General features: G+C 44.1%; 1 protein-coding gene across 8 annotated transcripts in view; it reads left to right on the forward strand.

The window, feature by feature from the left end:
- Positions 1-19,679, forward strand: part of RAVER1 (ribonucleoprotein, PTB binding 1) — a 317,338-nt gene that overhangs the window by 13,412 nt on the left and 284,247 nt on the right. For all 8 annotated transcript variants that reach the window (XR_013610968.1, XR_013610969.1, XM_078689186.1 and 5 more), the window contains exons 2-4: positions 3,908-3,974; positions 9,258-9,727; positions 10,897-11,088. Coding sequence is in view for 6 of the 8 variants with exons in the window: in XM_078689186.1 (XP_078545312.1) it covers positions 3,908-3,974; positions 9,258-9,727; positions 10,897-11,088 (729 nt within the window). In the remaining 2 variants the exon portion in view is untranslated. The remainder of the gene's footprint in view (positions 1-3,907; positions 3,975-9,257; positions 9,728-10,896; positions 11,089-19,679) is intronic.

Raw genomic sequence — 19,679 nt, forward strand, 5'->3', positions numbered from 1 at the left:
CCTTAGTATAATTTTTCATTCCATTACTTGGAAAATATACATCAAATCTCAAAGCATTTCGGGCTGTGCCCTTCATCAGGTGATATATATATATATATATATATATGTCTAAAAAAAGAAAAACCCAACTAAAATATGCTTTGTTAAAAAGACATTGCATATCCAATGCAGGATTAGTGTAATTTTATATACGCTGACATCCAATTAACAAAAGACCCAGACTAATACATGAAAAAATGGACCTGGTTATATCATTATGACTTGTATATCATACCATTTGAATGGAAATCTCTAAAAGGAAAGGGTCACGGGACAAAATTGTACAAGTAAGAGGAATACTATGTCTTGTTTCCAGAAACTGGGTGCTTATGTGGGAAAACGCAAGTATTTGCCAATTGCATTGAACGCTGTAGATTTGACATTGCCATGAGCAAAGCACAGTGCATTGGTAACCGATCTTCCTACTAAAAAATCAATATCTTAAATCCCAGAAAACATGTAAAGACAACATGTGAGTAAATGCATGCTTGCAAGAAATTTTAATAGGTATATTTTCCTTACCTAATTTTGTTGTTGGGTATAGATGGGATGTAATGGCTAAGGCATGAGGAGGTATGTTTGTGAATTAATTGTGCTGTGAATTGATGGATTTCAACACTATTTGACTATTACCAGATTTGTGGGCACATGATTATCTGTTTCTAAAGAAGGTAATATGGGTAAGGATATGGCAGTTGACATGTAGGTATAGAAAATAAACCAGGAGTGCAGTTATGCATAGGAGTTAAGCCAGGGCATTCAATTTGATGGAGCCGGCTGGGAGGAGAGGTGGGGATTTGGAGCAAACTGAGGATTTTAGGTAGTGGCTGGGAATAAATCAAAGTTTTTTTATGCAGTATAGTGATGGGGACTTATGGGGACTTATCGAGTTGATATCTTACTTACACGTATGGTTGTTCACTAAATGGTCGACGAGGGATCTGTCTGCAAACCTGTTCAGCTTCCCTCATATCCATAATACAAATTGTGACTTCCTATAAATATTCTTTGAGCAGTACTGCATTTCTGGATCTAGCTTTTCAATACGGCTTCCAGGTTCCCACTATATAGACCTGCCTTGTTCTCCGCTTTCTCTCACTGTAATTTTTTTCAATCACTCTTCAAAGCAAATGAAATATCTATTGAAAGTCATTCAAACGACCATTGTTCTAGAAATGCTTTCCAAGAGTTCAAATTAGTTGATTAGAAGTCGCGAGATGTATGTTGGCTGCCAGGATACTTGGCTATTTTTGAGGTCTAACACATAAGTGTATTAACAAATTGTGCCTATTTTTGGAATGTATGTGTTAAATTTTCTCGTATTAGTACAGTTTATTTTTCCAATTGCTGGTTTTGGTTGAGCCTTTCTCACTTGGTGCGTGTCGGCACAAACGAGGGCGAGTTTTGCTTTTGGGCTGACTGTTCAGATTCTACTCCAAGCACAATGGGATTTTGCGGGGAAATTCTGTTGCACGGGGCTTGCATTGTGTCTACCTGTTGCTGTTGAGCCGGCATGAGCTGAAAGTTTCAGCTTGTTGACCTTTGTCCCTCAGTCATTCCGGTCATTTGACTGCTCTATTGTATTATCGCTGAAGTTGTAGTTTTAGAAATGTGCTGCTATCATACAACAAGCTGCATTCTGTTTTTTTAGTTTACTAGGTATCATCCTAACAAAAAGGTCTTCGAGGATGCTCTACTGACAGTTAGCTGTGTTTTTTTTCTTTCTCTTGGAATAGTTAATTCTTACTGTTTAACCATTATAAGGACTTTTAACTGCAGCCCCCCCTCTTTTTGCTACAGCAGTCTTGCATGTATTTGTTCTCGTGATTTGTCCTAGTGCTGATAAGTTAGCTCTCAGCTGGTACTTTTTTTGTGCCTGCGGTGGACTCAGTTATTCCTTGTCTGTACTAACGTCAACATCTATTGCAAAAACATATTATAAAACTCTAAATGTCTTGTAAATATTTAAGAGCATATAATTCCTCTACTTGTCTTCTATATTCTCTAGTCAATGGAATATCTTGGGTGTCTCTAAGTTGAAGAGATGGCGCCTAGAGATAAAGACTATAGAAGGAACTCATTAGAAATGTCTTGGTTTCTCTCTTAAAAATTGCTGCGTTTGGAATTTTTCTGATATTCGGGGGAAGTGAGTTCCAGATTCTAGGTGCTGCTCCTGAGAATGTTCTGTCATAGGTTTTTTTTCTTTCTGAAGATGGGTGGTCTCAGCACCAGTTCCTTGGCACTCCTAGCTGGTCTGCTTCCTCCAGATATTTCAATTTTTTGAGCAAGGTATCTGGGTGTATTATAATGAAGTGCTTGTCAATGTAGCCTTGTACTTGAGGTGGGTCCTGCTGGCCAACAATAGTTTATGTACGTGAATTTGCACATAACTCTATTCTAGTTTGTAACCAGTATCCCCTCTGGCCTTCTAAGCATCTCTTTTAAAATCTACTGTTCCCATATATGTTTGACCACTTATGTCAATCCTGATTGAATCACTGTATTTATTATTGTAATGGTTTTAATTTTTTTTAAGTACCAAACACACCCGTCATTTGTAAGTAAATCAAGCTTTTAATAAGTCTGAGTGGATCTAAATGCTTAAGCTGCACGGGCACGCTTTTATATTGAGTTGAACTGTTAGTATTCTAGACAAAGAAATTGTATATCAGTTGTCTAATTATGGAACTCCCTTTCAAGTGAGAGAAACTCTCATTCACTGACTGTTTCAGAACAGAACCTAAAAACAAATGGCTTGTTCCAGCAAGAGTAGTTTGGGCTTGTTCATCCTTTGGGTGGAGTCTACTCTCTAGCGCCGGGATGCCCTTTGGGATGCTTTTCGCACTATATAAATGTTTTTATTCATTCATACTTACTCTGCCATGGCCCCTATTTTGCTTAATTGGTGCCCTTTGCTTTTCTATATGTAGCGGCTTAGACTTTGAGACAGGATATTCCCTTTTCAGCCCCTCACACTCTGCAACCTATTTTGTTATTTGGTGGGGAATAAATAATCTAAAATGACTGTCCGTAGTTCTTTGCTTTATTCTGAATGCGGGGGGAGAGAGGTAACGTTCTGTGGTGGCACCTGGAAAGGCTGGTTTGGAGCTCCAAATGCCCTTTCTGTATTGGACAGTATGGTTTATTGCACACAAGCAGGTATATTTGTTATAAGCTAAGTTTATTCATGAACATTGTTTGAAAGAACAATCAGAAGAAATGGTATTTTGCAGGCTTGTTGCCATTTTATTTTAACAAACTAAAACATTTTTGGTCTTCTCCCAACTAAGCTCATCAGAAGGCATATCATTCAGATGCTGATGAAGTATCTTGTTTTGCATACATTTAGTTTCAGTTCTGGTGCAATAGAAACCGAAGCACTGATTATTTATTTTGTTAAATACAGCTTGATTCTTTCTCCAGTAACCTTACTCAAATTTGCAATGTTTAATGGCAGAGACTCCGGAGACATACAGAACAATTGGTAATAAAACTGGGTTCTCACAAAGCGTTCTGGGAAGTCTCTTATTGGAACTGCTTGAATTTCTTAAAGGGACATGGTGTTAACAAAGGGAATGCTGCCTTGTTAATAAATTGCTAGTGAAATTGTAACAAAAAAGTATTTAAGGATTCTCCACACCTGTTCTGACTAGCTCAGTTGACCTGGAAAATCAGACTAGATAAGTGTTTTTTTTAGCTGGACAAAGCGCATGCTTTAATTCCTAATGTACAAGGAGTGGACAATAGTTAAGAATGCAGTAGGATTTTTTTTTTTTGCCAATCACATTAAGAACACCTGGCTGTGCATTGAGTGCTTGATTACAAAACTTGTATTTATACTTCAATTTTTTTCCTTTAATTCACACAGGAGATCCACGAGTTGCTGAGTGAATTTGAGCTAAAGTATTGTTTTGTCGACAAGTACAAAGGCACAGGTGAGTGGGAGACCCAACAATGAAATGCACACATTCGCATATCTGTGTTTGGAACATAGGAGCCGATGCCTGACCGTAGCCAGAGGCCTGAATTTGGTATATTGGGAGGGAGGAAAGGAGAAGAGCTTGCAAGATTCCTACAACAGCCCTTTGGTGGAAGTTAATATATGATTTGGGACCTGTTGGGGTTTATTATTCAGCCCACATTGTGTAAATTGAACTGACACACTATAGAGTAAAAGGAAAGCTCAAATGGGTGTGATTATGTAGTAGTTAGTTAGGCTTTATTTCGATATGGTGCATATCTTAAAAAGCAGTACATTTACATAAAAACAATAAAAGCCAATGCATAGATAATAAACATACAATTCATATTGCAAGTGGCATGAATAATTATTTCGCCAATCCACATGCGAACAGGGGCCGCGGGTCCGTTTTTAAAATTCGTAAGGCCTCCTTATGGGATCTAGTCCCAAGCTCTCTACAGAGTGGTTTCAACCATCTGCGGCGAGGAACTACATAGGCTGGGCATTCAAACAACAGGTGGGGAACTGACTCTAGCCTGTTCACACAGAAGGGGCAGAAGGGAATTGTCTGTGCCGGGACCTTCCACCTGGAAGTCAGATTCCCTACTGGAAGTAAGCCTACCCTAAATTTGAAGTATAGAGCCCTGTCCCAGGGTTTTAAAATAATATCCAGATACGGCTCGCAGAAGTGCACCTCCTTAACCAAAAGGAATTCCACAGTGGTCTTACACAAATTAGCATTACTGTTTCTGCCATCATTACTGTTTCTGCCATCAATCACCCAACTCCAGTATAACTTCTTCAGAGCTGACTTGGGTGGGGCAGTTCTAGTATTCCAAGCGTCTTCAAGGCCCAGGTCTATAAGAAGGCGCTTGACTTCCCTTAACCAGCGGACCTTGGACCAGCCAGGCGTTAATAGAACCTCTTTTAAACCCTCTGCATAGCTGGACATTTCAGGGACTCTCCAAATACACGCCCACAAGAGAAGGGGACGCAGCCTCGCCTGGTCACTAATGGGCCGGGTACCCATATCTAGGAGAAGTGGAAGAGTTGGCGTACTGTAGGGGAGGTCCATTAAGTCCTTATGGAATTTGTTTTCGGAGCAAGACAACTGGTCCACATTCTGTACACCCCAGAGTGCTGCCCCATAAAGAGCTGCACTGACACCACTTGCCCTGTAGATGTCAAGTACCGGTGCAATGGGTTTGAGGGATGAGACACCCTGTTCGTTAAGGAGGGCCCCCACCACCCTCTTGTGGGTCTGCAGCATCTTTTGGTGATGACATTTCCAACTCATAGTTGCAGAGACGAATGCCGAGGTAATCGAACTCCTTGACCCTCTCGAGTGGAACTGATTCTAGGGTAGGTGGTTTGACTGTCTTCTTCGGGGGGTTTATGACCAGGAACTTAGTATTCCCTGTGTTTATAACTAGTCCCCTTGAGTCACAGAAGGTCTTAAAACTAGTTAGAAGACTCTGCAGGCCTGCTGGGGTTTTGGAGATCAGGAGGGTATCATCTGCAAATAAGAGGGTAGGTATTCTCCTGCCAGCCAGGGATGGTGCGTCTGCAGGATGTTGCAGCAAGTGCTCCACCACTCCGTTGACATACAATGAAAACAGAGTGGGGGCTAGCACACATCCCTGGCGGACACCTCTATTTACAGGAATTCGTGATGTTTTTTGTCCCTGGTTACCCCACCTGATCTGTGCAAAGTTATCTGCATGTAACTTTATCAGCATGTTTAATAAGTATGGGGGAATTCCCAGTGCATCAAGCACACTCCAAAGTTGGCTACGTGGGACCAGGTCAAAGGCAGTCCGTAGATCTATGAATGCAAGGTACAGACTGCCTTTGCCCAGTACAACCACTTTACAAAAAAGCATCATTAACAGGAATGATTGCTCTTTAGTCCCCATACCTGATCTGAAGCCAGCCTGGAAGTCTGAAAGAATATGCTTCTCCTCTACCCACTGCAAGACCCTTCCTAAAACCACTTTACCTGCCACCTTCTGTGTGGAATCCAAGAGCCTTATAGGGCGATAGTTAGCAGGGTCGTCCCGACTCCCTTTCTTAAAGATTGGGACGACCTCAGCGCCCTTCCATGAATCCAAGCCAGCATTCAGTAAGGAAGCAATGAGTCTCCCCCACTCATCTGGATTAATGCGGAACAAGTCTCCTGGGAGGCCATCAGGGCCCGCTGCCTTATTGGGGACAAGGCACTTAATCGCCCCCACCACTTCCTTGGATGTAAACAGGAATTCCTTATTAAGCTCAGTGCAATCTATGGGGTGCTGTTCAATCAGGGTTACCTCAATACCCGGAGCCATTGTGTAGAGCTGGGAGAAGTGGTCAAACCACACGCCCTCCGCTATATTGCATGTTATAAGCGAATCCACGGGTTTGTCCCTAGCTCTTATTAGGTCCCAAAATCCCTTCGAGTCCTTCCTTGAGCTTGCCACCTTTAGGTCATACCAAAACTGGTTCTCATGCTCGGCCTTGGCCTTAGATAGTGCCCTTCTATAATTACTCCTTGCAATGGTAATGAGGCCTCCATCCTTGGCTTTCACCGCCTTGATTAGCTCCCTTTTGGCAACACGACAGGCAGAGGAGAACCAGCCCACATTGCCCATGGGTCCACCTCTTGCGTTGCCCCTTGTGCCTACAGGACGAACTAAAAACAATTCACCTAAGGCGTTGGTGGTTTCGGCAAACAAAGCGGGAACCTCATGCGTGCTGAGTGCGAGGGAGTCTAAACGGGGCATGATATTAGACATTATGGATTTTACTTCCAGGATCTTCCCCTCGTTGGCAGCAATTGTGTTCCATTTCAGGCGCCTGCCACAGTTAGAAGGGCATACTTCGTGTGTTGTTTTCCATACATGTGGAGTTGGAGCTGGGGTCGCTCCCGCCCAAAAAGGGGACAGGGACAAAGATAAAGGATTGTGGTCGCTGTCGGTGGACGGTAAAACCACCATGTCTATCAAATGGGCCCAAAGTCTATAGTTCAAGAGAATAAAGTCAATTCGTGAGGAATGGCCTACTCTGTTAAACGTATGTGCCCCGGTAGGGTCTGAGTTTGATCTGCCGTTGGTTGTCCTAAGGCCATGTTCCAGGCAAAGGGCATTAAGATCAATGGCACTTTGGGTCCAGCTTCTAATTGGGGATAGTGTGAGGGGGATACCTTTCCTTGCATAGTCCTCCCGGGTGCCCAATATATCCTCCCTAGCAAGGGGTTCAAATGTGCAATTGAAGTCCCCAGCCAGTATGACAAGGGAGTCAGCACCACTAGATCTAAGTTCCTCGTCGATGCCCGTAAGGGACAGTGTGGATGTGCCACCCCTTGTTCCTCTGACATAGAGATTAAAGACTTCGAGCACCCTTCCCCCCCCCCCCCCCCCTACCCCAACCAGGTGGCCCTCTAACTGATATTCTCTGCAGATCTGGTGGCTATAGACCTGATGGAGAAACCCAGGGAAATACTTGCCCAGATTAGTATACCGCCAGAGGGGCGGCCCTTCCCTCCAGGCGATTGTAATGCAGAAACAAAGTAGGTAGTATAACCCACCTTGTGACTTGGTTCCAAGCACCAAGTTTCCTGGAACAAGCAAATCCCGAAAGATTCAACAAATGAATTCCATTCAGGTATGTCAGTATTCCGTGCAAGACCCGCTATATTCCAACTGACCACCTTCAGGGCTACACCACCAGCTCCTCCCTGCCCTAACACAAATTCGCTCGCAAGGAGGTCATGCACAGTGCTAGGGGCCTACTCCGAGATCAAGGATAAAGCTTCCCCCCCCAGGGACCTCCAAGGGGGACCGTGCAACCTCAGGGTCTTCAGCACCAGCCACCGATGGGTGGTCCACATACATAGCGGGAACAAAAAGTGTACAAGTAGATGGCCTCACCATTTCCCCTCTAAGGGTTAAGCTGTCACTTAATGACTCCTCAGATGCCTCAACATGCTTCTCCTGTCGGGGGCAACTAGCATGTCAATAGCTATGCCACAACTGGCCCTGCGGCTGGTACGGGCTATTGCAAAAAGGGCTAAATTGGGAGAAGTTACCACGAACCTGCCTGCCACCCCTTTCCTCCCACACAGATGTTCCAACTGGCCTGGCTAACAGGTTTGGGGGATTAAAGAAGCTGAGGTCACGTGTGCCTATTGCTCCACCGCTACCTGGTGAGCTGTACTCCTTGGTAGGAAAAGAACAAACATAACTGGCCACCCTTAGGTCCTCAAAATTAACTATGATACAGTCCCCGCTTAAGATGTGATTATGCCATGGGGGCAACTTTGTAACACTAGTGTGTATCCTGCAATGTACTCACTGTGCACAGGTCCAGTATTAATTAAAAAAATAAATAAATGAAAACACCACACACGCATAACCATTGCTCCTGCTGAATATTTGTTTGGGGAGGGCTAAGGATTAGCATGCATTGCACGTTTTTTCTTTGCCTTGGTTGATTGAAATGTAGAGCTGTGGAGCTTTGAGAATTCATTAGTAGTTCAGGTGTATTTCTAAAGAATGGCTTATTCTTTGGTTGTTGGTTTAAAGATTCAACTCTGAAGTCCCTGAAGGATGCCAGCACATTTTGTATTCGGTTTTGGTTGAGTGCTAGTAACTGAAATGTAATAAGGTTGTGTTTAATTTTTAGAAATTAGCGACTTTGAGATTAATTTTTAATGGTGCCATATGAAAAAGTTCAACCTACTCTGGTACAGAATATTTTTTTATTTAATTCTTTGGGGACTGCTACTTGGTGTGATGCATTGTGTATTCCTGAACTTGTTTAGTCTGTTCTTGTGTCGGATAATTGCCCTTTGATTAGTCTTATACTTTGACTAACATTGAGTGCCTTATCCATATCTACAGTACGTATGGCAAGTTGTTGAGTAGTGATCTTAATACTCTGGTTGGAATGGCTTAGATTATCGTAGTGCTGGACAGTGGGTGTTATTTGCTATCCTGCCTGTATGTATTTGTGTGTTTGCGCTGTGCAAATGCTAAAAGGTCTTTAGAACATGCGTCTGATACCATGCACCCAGTGGTCTCATTTGATCAGACATCTTGACTTGCCCGCTTTGTTCAGGGAGAGCTGAGAGTTTAGCAGTTGCTTTAGATTGTGCTGATTTAAATCCCCTATCACTTGTTATCCAGTAATTGAAGAATGTAATGGAGCCCGAATTCTTCTTATGTTTTGATGCTGAGCAGATGCATACATTGTACTCACCCCATTTTTCTTTTTACAGCCTTTGTAACTTTACTAAATGGGGAACAGGCTGAGGCTGCCATCCAGAAATTTCACATGACTGAGTTTCGGGGCAAGGAAATTTCTGTCCAGCTTCAGCCCACGGATGCCCTCCTCTGCATTGCTAACTTGCCCCGGTCATACACACAGCAGCAGTTTGAGGAGCTGGTGCGTCCCTTCGGCAACCTTGAGCGGTGCTTCCTGGTGCATAGTGAGGAAACCGGGCACTCAAAGGGTTATGGCTTTGTGGAATACATGAAAAAGGACTCTGCTGCCCGGGCCAAGTCAGATTTATTAGGTCGGCAACTGGGAACACGGACGCTGTATGTTCATTGGACTGATGTCAGTCAGCTCACTTATGACCTCCTACACTCAAAGTGCCTGTGTGTGGATAAACTACCACATGACTACAATGATGTGGAAGAACTGCGGCGGGTTTTTTCCTCCATCTGCCCTCCCATGTTCTGTCAGGTGAGTGCTCAGGAGTGTACTATGAAAAGAGAAAATGCTCTTTCCCTTTAGGGCTACCTGGTTGTTTGGGGAGGACTAGGTTAAAGAACAAGTTGTGCTTGTGTTTTCTTGTGAAAATGTCCATGTAATCTTCTGTTTGACACCATACTCACATTTTGTTTTCACAAAGTGAGTAGAAAGTAGGGCCAGGTAGGTAACCTTCTTGAACAGTGTACATTTGAAGATAAATGTATGATTTATGCGAATTAGTGTCCAAATATTAGTTGAATAATTAGGTGTGCATTTTCATCACAATTTATTTATAGAGAGGGAAAGAAAAATATGTGGGTACATGGGTAATTGTGACAACAAATTAAATCTTCTTGGGTTGGTGTGACCTTAAATGTTTATTAATGAAGTTGGTTCTTTGTTGACCACAGTAAGTTGTTTGTGGTTTCTATCCTTATTGCCGTTTGCAGCAATGTGGTTATTCCTGTTTGCTACTTTTTTTTTTTTTAACCTGTCACTGGGTTAATGTGTTCTTGTACTAGTTGCATTTTAGGAAATCACTAGAACACAGTAACATGACATACCCACATTTTGTTTTCCGGTGTAATTTGAGTCCCTCATAAGAGCATTTTACTTAGTGCAGAAAACTGTGGCAGGGCAGACCAAACTTTAAACACTTTACCTGGATGCATTATCCTTTGACAAAGGGCTAACTTGGGAATTGTGTTCAAGACGGAGAGCTCTTGGTTTGGTGTGTGCATGCCTTGTTCACAGTAGCAGTGGTTCTTGGTGGGATTTGTCATAGGTTACAAAATTAATGGGTTCAGACATGCAGCTTCTCTTTCTACCCTGGTGTTAGTACATAATTGGCAGCATTCTGTGTGCAGGTATGGTTATGCCGCACCCCCCCCCCCCCCATATATCCATCCTGTGTGCCAAGTCCCTCTTTTCCCATGTACTGCAGCTCTTGGATCTCTTGTGAAGTGCAGAAGTGCCTGAGGCCATGTCACTAGCTGTGAACTATGTATCTCTGGTGCAAGATCGGATTCTGTAGGTTTTTTATTTTTTTTGTTTCCCAATTTTTTTATTATTTTTGAGAGTTTATATCATTTTGTTCTTTCATTCTTATGAGGAATGTTGAGTATGAGCTGTTCTTTCTAATGCTGTCTTTGTTTCTTCAGTTGGCTTATGGGCAGGATGGTCAGTTCAAGGGCTTTGCTATCCTGGAGTACGAATCTGCCTCCATAACTGAGGTGGCCCAAGACCAACTGGATGGCCTAACACTTGGAGGGCATAATGTAAGGGTGTCATTCTGTGCCCCCGGACCAGCAGGACGCAGTATGTTGGCCGCTCTGATAGCAGCACAGGCAACAGTAAGAGACTTTGCACTGATCTATTTCATATAATGTTGTAAGGCATGTTTGATATTGCTGTGAAACTACACAGAACCTGTTGAACAGAGGTTGTGTGGCTAAAAGAAGTTATACAAACTTGCGATACCCTTTGCAGGTTTTAAAGGAACTCTACTGCTTAATTGCAACCACTTACAGGATCAAAGGAGTCTAGCAAGAGTAGTCTTTCCTACCAAACAGCATTTGTCCTAAAAAAAATCCAATATAAAACCTCAACAGTAAGACACAAAACAGCCGAAAATAGGAATTGGCCTCCTGAAGTCTGCTTGACCTATCTTTCAAGTATCCACTTGAAGTACAGTTCAGCAATATAAATTGGATTTGCATTATTCGTGTCACACATGGTCTTTTATGTTAAGGGGTTTTCGAGAGCGCACCAATGCCCGGGGGTTTCTTGTCGCTAGCTTAAATGACTAGCCTTGCAGTGATTGACATGTAGCTTTAGTGTATTAAATAACCAGGTTTTTCAGATAGGCAGCGGGCGAGAGTTCCAGACTTTAGTGGCTCCCAGTACAATGCTCTTGCTTCTCCAGTTTACCCGCTGTAGGAAGCTGGCTCTGTATATACTATACCAGAGTAAGGTATAGCGTGCACAGAGTCCAGTGATTACCCAAAGGTATAACAGAGGCTTAGGTAGATAATACCTTGCACTCATTTGTGGTAGTGTGGTTGAGCAGTCAGACTTATCAAGAGGTCTCCAACTTTTTCTGTAATAAGTGCTACTTATATTCAATGAAAATAATGCCAAGCTATTGTGACCACGTCAGACCAGTACACATTAGTGCCATCGTATTCTAGATTACCTGTAGTGAGCACCTCAGTTCATCCAGAATGGCTGACTAAAGTAATGTAAAAAGGTTTTGTCTGTGTGTAATGCATTTATTTGGGTAAGTGCATATTACCCATAACAGCAATGCACCTGGCATCAAGGTAATAATATTGACAATACATCATGATTTATCACTGAAATATCCTTTTCAAATAGGTTTTGGATATTCAGCCATTTTTCTCCGAACATTGGTTTGAGATCTAGAAATGCACACAGTTTCATCTGTTACACGCTTTTCAATTTTGATATAAATATAATATTTCAACTAGGAAAAAGCTTTAATGTAGTAGGTTGGGCTGCACACAGGAGATCTGCTCACAGTTAGCTGGAGAGCTACCAGTAGCTCACAAGCTTCTGGGTGGAGAAGCCGGTTGTACACCCTCGGGCAAGAAATGTCACACACTCCGACTGAGTCCAGACCAATTGTATACAAATTCTTTTATTTTTTTACTAGAACCAAGAGTCACTTATTGCAGTTAAGTTGTACAGTTTGTAAAACTGGCAACCGTTTTCATCAATGTAGTATGGTTTTGTAAATGAAGTAAACTCTTTACAGTTTCAAGAAAACTTTCTGTAATTGCCAATCAAATAAAGCTTGAGGGTGGCCTACTAGGTGGTGTAGACACCCCAGGGAAGGGACCCATTGGTCCCAACCTGCACATCTCTGTAACACCCCTAAGTACTCGCCCCTAAATGTAGTATTTAGGGGCACTTCTGAACCATGCCTCTTCAGATTCAACGTGACCAAGACAGACAAGCTCTGCTGCAGAAGAGGAGGATGATACCTGCTTTGGCCCCAGCGGCCTGTCTCCTGTTCCGAAACCCCCCTGCAAGCTTAACTCTGCGTGTAGCTCGAACCTCTGGACCTGCCCTGCCTTCCTAAAGAATTCTGATCTCCTGTGGACACCAGATTTATTCAACACCAACTCAACCTAAGCCCTTATTCCAGATCCAGCTGGATCAGCAAGTTCTCACCACTCTGCACCCAACGCCCACAGCCCGAGTTTGAGTGGCCCCACATCCCAGCGAGGCCCCACCCCTGGTGATTTTTACCTGTGCTCTAGCATTGGACGACCTCCACCGACTTTCTCCTCGATGCCGGCAGTCTCATCCTGAAGGGTCTTGGCTTTCATCCTCCAGTCTTCTGGCTCCCTTCATCCAGTCTTCTGGCTCCCTTCATCCAGTCTTCTGGCTCCCTTCATCCAGTCTTCTGGCTCCCTTCATCCAGTCTTCTGGCTCCCTTCACCCAGTCTTCTGGCTCCAACCTAAAGTCCTTTACCACAACCGACATTCTCCAGAGGAAACCATTGGGCTCCCAACACCTTGTGAGCACCCTGCACCTGGCTACCCCTGCGCCAGTGGTGTTGACTTGGTGCCAACCTGGGACCCCCTTTGCCAAGTGTCCTGCCCTTGAGCAGCCTGCACCTGAGGTGCCCCTTAGGCTAACCTTGGAACCCTCCACTCTGCACCTGGCTGCCATAGTGCCGCTGGTGGTGCCCCTAGAGTGCCAACCTTAGTTCTACCCCCCCCCCCCCCCACACCCAAACTCCAATCCTAAAACAGTTTACTTGCCTGTAACACAAACACTTTGTTTTTCTCCATAGGACTAAATTGTGGGGTTTATCTTAAAACTCTAAGTGTTGAACTGTTTTGTTCTTTTTTTTTTTTGTGTTTGAAAGCTTTATTAATATACTTGAATAAACAAGGACAAAAGGAATTGTATGCAGAATATACAAAAGCAAGAAGGTTATAATATTCCTAATGTCAAGAATCAATACCTAAGCATTTTATAAGTTTTAAAGAGAGGGGAGGGAGAGGAAAGAAAGAGAAAAAGAAAGAAGGAACAAGAGAGAAAAGAACAGAAAAGAAAAAAGAGAGCGGAAGAAAAACTCAGGAAAGGAGAATATGAGAAGGAAATATGACATAGCTGTATATTAGAAATATGCAATAAATTGATGAAGTATAATATACAGGAAAATAACCTGATAGAAATATATCAATATATACCAAATAAATGTGTAGATTGTTAATGGAGTTAATTAGAGAGTAAACATAACAATAAATCTAATTCATACACATAGAGAGAAAATAGTAGAAGGGGGAAAAAAAAAAATTCAGGGTGGTTTAAAATTCTCAGATGTGGTGGAAGAGGGACGATTCTGGATAGCAGATTGATCCAAGTAAATAGTTAACGGGAGCCAATAAAGTTCCACATTACGAGGGGGCTTGGAGGAGGAAGCAAAAGAAACATCTAATCTGTGAAAATGGCAAAGGGAGTTCCACCAATGTTGCAAAGAGACCTTTGCGAGATCTTTCCAGTTAGAGGAGATATGTTGAAAGGAAAGAGCAAGCATAAGATCAAAAAGACCAGCAGAATGAGGGGGTAAGGTGAGAGTATCTGAAAGACTACCCAGAAAAAGAAGAGAAGGAGAATGAGGAATAGAGTGAGAAAATGCGAGAGATGCAAGACCAAACTTGGTTCCAAAGGGTAAATACTGGGGGACAGAGAAAGAACATATGCAAAAGGTCAGCATCAGGAGAATTACATGTCCAACAAGTAGAAATAGAAGTAGAGGAGAAGCGAGAAAGAAGAGGGGAAAGATAAAGCCTATGATATAGAAAGAAGAGAGATTGGGTAAGAGAAGCAGAGCGAGATACCTTCAAGGACTTAAGCCAGAGTTTGTCCCAAAGAGAAACCGACCAAACACATCCAAGGTCAGACTCCCAGGAAGATTCAATCTTGGATTTGGGTCGCTCCGGATTAGGGGCAGAAAAAAAACTTATAAATAACGGAAGCTTTAGGAAAAATAGAAACTAATGTTAGAAGGGATGAGGGAGTGAAAGGAGTGACAGATGAGGGTAGCAAGTAATAACGATCAAGGATAGATTCCATCAGGAGGGTATATTTGTGCAAGAAAGATCTAATTAAACTGTTTATCAATGTCATGTGTTGCTTAAAGTGTTAGGAGTGTGTTTCATGCCAAACTAGAAAAGTAATCACAAAGTTATCCAAAAGTAATTTCAATTGTTTAACAGTTTATAAATAGCTTTAGTAATCTGAAAGTTCCCTACCAAACCAGTGTTTACTGTATTTTGAAAAGTAACATTTTATGAAGAGATTAATTTACCTGCTGCTGAGTAAATTTTCATTCTAGAAATAAAACAACAAAATAACTTTTTATACAAACAATTGGCCTGGATTCAGTCTTTGAAAGTGTGAAATCATTTTGTACCGTGTGTAGAACAAATGCTTAACATTTTCCTCTGATAAGCCTGACTGCTCGACCACACTATTACAAAAGAGAATAAGGTATTATCTACTTTAGCATCTGCTATACTCCTGGCGATCCACTGGACGCTGGGCATACTATACCTTACTTTGGTATAGTGTATATACAGAGCCTCATGCTACAAGGGGCAGCTGGAAGATGCCCTCAGAGTGCATCTAACCTTAAATCCCACACTGGCATTAGTGTGCATTTAATGTGCTGAGAAGTTTGGTAGCAAACTTCCCAGTTTTGCAGCATGAATCTTTCTGGATTCACTATACTGTGCATTATTCCGCCATCTAGTGATTGGGTCCGGAATTGTAGTCTTTATTTTCTTCTTTTTTTCGTGGACCAGGTGGGCGTTGACATCCCACCATTTGGTGTCCTTCGTGACGTCGACGCACTTCCGGCGGAGGCTCCCACCTTTGGTCGCCATCTTCAGATTCTTTTTTCCACCATTGGGTCTGGATCGTTGCCGTGGAGTTGAAAAGTTTTGAAAGAGGAATTCAAGCAAAATCGAAGATATTCGACGAAGAGTCAAGTTTTCAACTACACTGGACTACAGGTCAGGTACCCGGAGCAACAAGGGAGAAGTTTAAAGAAAGAACAAAACCTCGACGTTCAATGGAGAATGCGCTCGCAGGGGCCTCCCTGAGCGTGGGGATGGACAAAACACCGTTCAGGTTTTGCACCAATTGCCACCACAAGTACGCCCAGAAGGATCAGCATCCAGTCTGCAACCTCTGCTTGCCACTCGACCACAGAAGCGAAGACTGCAACGCCTGTTCGGTGTTTACACCCAAGACCCTCCGAATAAGGGAAAGGCAGAGAAGGGCGAACCACAACATGCAGGGGCCACCTCCATCGCTAAGAGACTTGGGACTCTCCAATGGAGAAGAGGACCACATCGCAGATGGATCGGAGGACTGCACGGTCGTCTAGCTCCATAAGAAGACGTCTAAGGAGGTAAAGGAGTAGTCAACCCCCTAAACATCCAAGCTTCACTCAAGAGTGAAGCAAAAGCCCGAGCGACACTCGTAGAAGTTAAGCTAAGTCCTCGAAAGGAGCTCTGCCGCTGAACATTCGACGAAAGCAACAGTCTCTAGGGACAGTCAGCCGTGCAGATCCTTCGAAACGGACTCCCAATCGGCGAAAACCCTCGAAAGGACGTCTAAGGTTGCCCTCGAGAGGGACATCTCGGCGCTGAGTAAAGAAGGACCGACATTGACGTCTACGAAGAGAAGCACTACAACCCTCGACGCCGAACATGCCAAGATGGAGAGGAAGAAGAGGAGACTCGAGGCCGAAATGACCAGCATCCTACAGCGGAAGAAGGACTTAGACGAGAAGATGAGTAACTACTCCATCCCGCGGTTGAGGTAGACGGGGACGACAAGACGCAGAACTGCCAAAAATGCCTGAACCAGTCGAGGAACTGGGAGACGAGTACTACTATTTCGAGGGTGAAGGAGACGAAGATGTGCAATTCTACCGGGACTCGACGTCCTTGGAGGCACAAGGCGTGGAATGGCAAGATCTCTACGCCGAATCACCGGAAGAGGGCGTAGACACTTATCCTCGAGGCCTTAGCCGCCAGATGACACAGCGATCTACAATATGGTTGTGCAGGAGGCTGCACAGACTTATGGAGTGAAAATGGAGGAGAAGCCAAAGGCATGTTTCCTCCTGGAAACCTCAACTGCCTCAACAGACCAGGAGCCAATTCCTGCCCATGCTCCCTAGTGTGCTGGACCAGGGAAGAGGGGCCTTTAAGGAGCCAGGAGTATGCAAGGCTGTGACACCTAGAACCGAGAAGTACAAACATTCTTCAAAGGACCCTGTATACATCCAGGGGTCAGTGCCAGCCGACTCCATAATTGCAGCAACGGCTAGGAAAAGGGCTAATGTTCCCACAAATGCCGAACCACCTCCAGACAAGGAGAGTAGGAGGATGGATCTCACAGGGAGGAAGGTGGAGAGCATTGTGGCAATACAGTGGCACACTGCGAATTTCAACGGCCTGCTCAACAGGCACTCGTACCAACACTGGGATGAAGTGGGGCAGCTCCTGAAGCAACTACCAGATCAGTACCAACAAAGAGCTGCTCACCTGGTAGAGGAAGGAAAGAACTTGGCGAACACAAGCTTAAAATTGGCACTGGATGCTGCAGAAACATCTAGCAGGCTAATGATGGGCGTGACTGAGAGAAGACCCACATGGCTGAGGACTTCGGGATTCAAGCCAGAGGTACAAAGTAACATCTTAAATACACCCTTTAATGGAGAGCAACTGTTCGGCACACCAGTGGACGACAAGTTGACGCAACTCGAGAAGGACAAGGAAACAGCAAGGTCCATGGGAGCACTGCAGTTTAGGGGATGAGAAGATGCATACCCACAAGGAGGCCAGGTGGTGAAAGTTGAGGCAACGTGCCGACTACATCGCACCAAACATTCCAGCAAGGCTACCAAGGGAACAACCAAGGCCAGCAGCAAAACTGGCAGTACCAACCCTGGGGAAAAGTCCTTCCGAGGGCGCAGAAATTGAGGAGGACAAACACTAAGGGAAGGACACCAGCCCTCAACCAAGTGACTCTGCCCTGCATCAGGCCCCCACCCTAGTAACACCTCTGGGTGGGCCGAAACACAAAACGAAAAGATGCAGCCAAATATTTAACGACAAACTACCTCGAACACTCAACACCCATAGCGGGAAGAATAAGAGACTTCATCCAGGAATGGAGGAAGGTCACATTGGACAAATTTATGCTAAACCGCATACAATACGGCTACTGTATAGAGTTGGAAAGACAACCTCCAAACAGAAAACCAAGAAGAAAGGCAAACTCTGCAAAGGATTTCTCGCTCTTGCAGCTAGAGGCACAAGAATTGTTCAGCAAGTAGGCAATAGGAGTGGTACCTCAAAACCAAAGGAGCAAGGGGGGTTTACTCTACCTACTTCCTGCTGCCAAAGGTGGACTAAACACTAAGACCTATCCTAGATCTAAGGTTCCTAAACAAATTTTGTAAGGACTCAAAGATTCAAGACGACATCCCTACAAGAGGCAATACGACAGATACAGCAAGGAGACTTCATGGCTACCATAGATTTAAAGGGCGCATACTTGCACATCCCCATCAACCACAAGCGACTACTAAGGTTTGTGATCAACCAAAGCCACTACCAATTCACACTACTGGCATTCGGCCTGAAATCCGCACCGAGGGTGTTTACAAAATGCCTAGCAGACAAGGGCAACACGTATACCCCTATTTAGACGACTGGCTTGTAAAGGCAAGTTGGTACGATCAATACAAACTATACATCCAGCAGGTCATACTAACACTGACCGGGCTGGGTTTATCGATTCATTGGGAGAAGTCGTCAACAGAGCAAATCAAGATATTCTAAGGGGCAAAGAGCGACACAATACAGGCCAAAGTGTTCCCCAGCAGGAAGAGAACATTGGCGATACTGAAGGAAACCTGTAATTACTGCAAGAAGCAAGTTCTGACCGTGAAGACGGTGAGCAAGCTGATGGGAATGATGACGTCATGCATCCACCTGGTCCAAAATATTAGACTACACATGAGGCCATTCCAGGAATGGATACAGCAGCAATGGTCACAGGCAACCGGAAGTTGGGAAGATCTAGTGGTTGTCACACACGCGGTGCATCAGGAAATAGCGTGGTAGAACAAGGAAAACATATCACCGGGGACACCATTCACACAACCAACTCCAACAGTGACCATCACAACGGACTCATCCCAGCCAGGGTGGGGCGCGCACATGAACAAACTCGAGGTGAGGGGGCTATGGTCGCAGCAGGATGCGGTCAAGCACATCAGTTACCTGGAATTAAAAACCGTGTTCCTAGCCCTGAAAGCTTTTCAGAAACAGCTTTTCAGAAACAGCTTTTCAGAAACAGCTGTACGGAAACCGGGTGTTGATCCAGACAGAAAACACCACAGTAATGTTCTACATCAACAAGCAGGGAGGAACGCAGTCAGTAGCGCTATCGAGGCTAGCACAGGAGATATGGCCGTGGACCATCCCACTAAAGATAGACCTACTAGGAATACATCTCCCAGGGAAGGACAACGTGGAGGCTGACGGACTCAGCAGGCAGGCGTCCGCATCACACGAATGGGAAATCAACCAACAGGAATTACAGAAGGTATTCCGGAAGTGGGGCACACCGCAAATAGACCTATTTGCAACACACCAAAATGCAAAATGCCAAAACTTTGCATCCAGACAATCAGACCACCGGTCACAAGGGAATGCGCTATGGATAAGTTGGTAAAAGACATTTGCATACGCTTTTCCCCCGATCCCACTGTTACACAGGGTACTCAGCAAATGCTGGATCAGCAACACTGATACTAATGGCACCTCAGTGGGCCAGACAGTTATGGTTCTCGCAAATTATGGAGATGGTGCAGACACC

The sequence above is a fragment of the Lissotriton helveticus genome, chromosome 1_1 (assembly GCF_964261635.1).
Source record: "Lissotriton helveticus chromosome 1_1, aLisHel1.1, whole genome shotgun sequence".
NCBI lineage: Eukaryota > Metazoa > Chordata > Amphibia > Caudata > Salamandridae > Lissotriton > Lissotriton helveticus.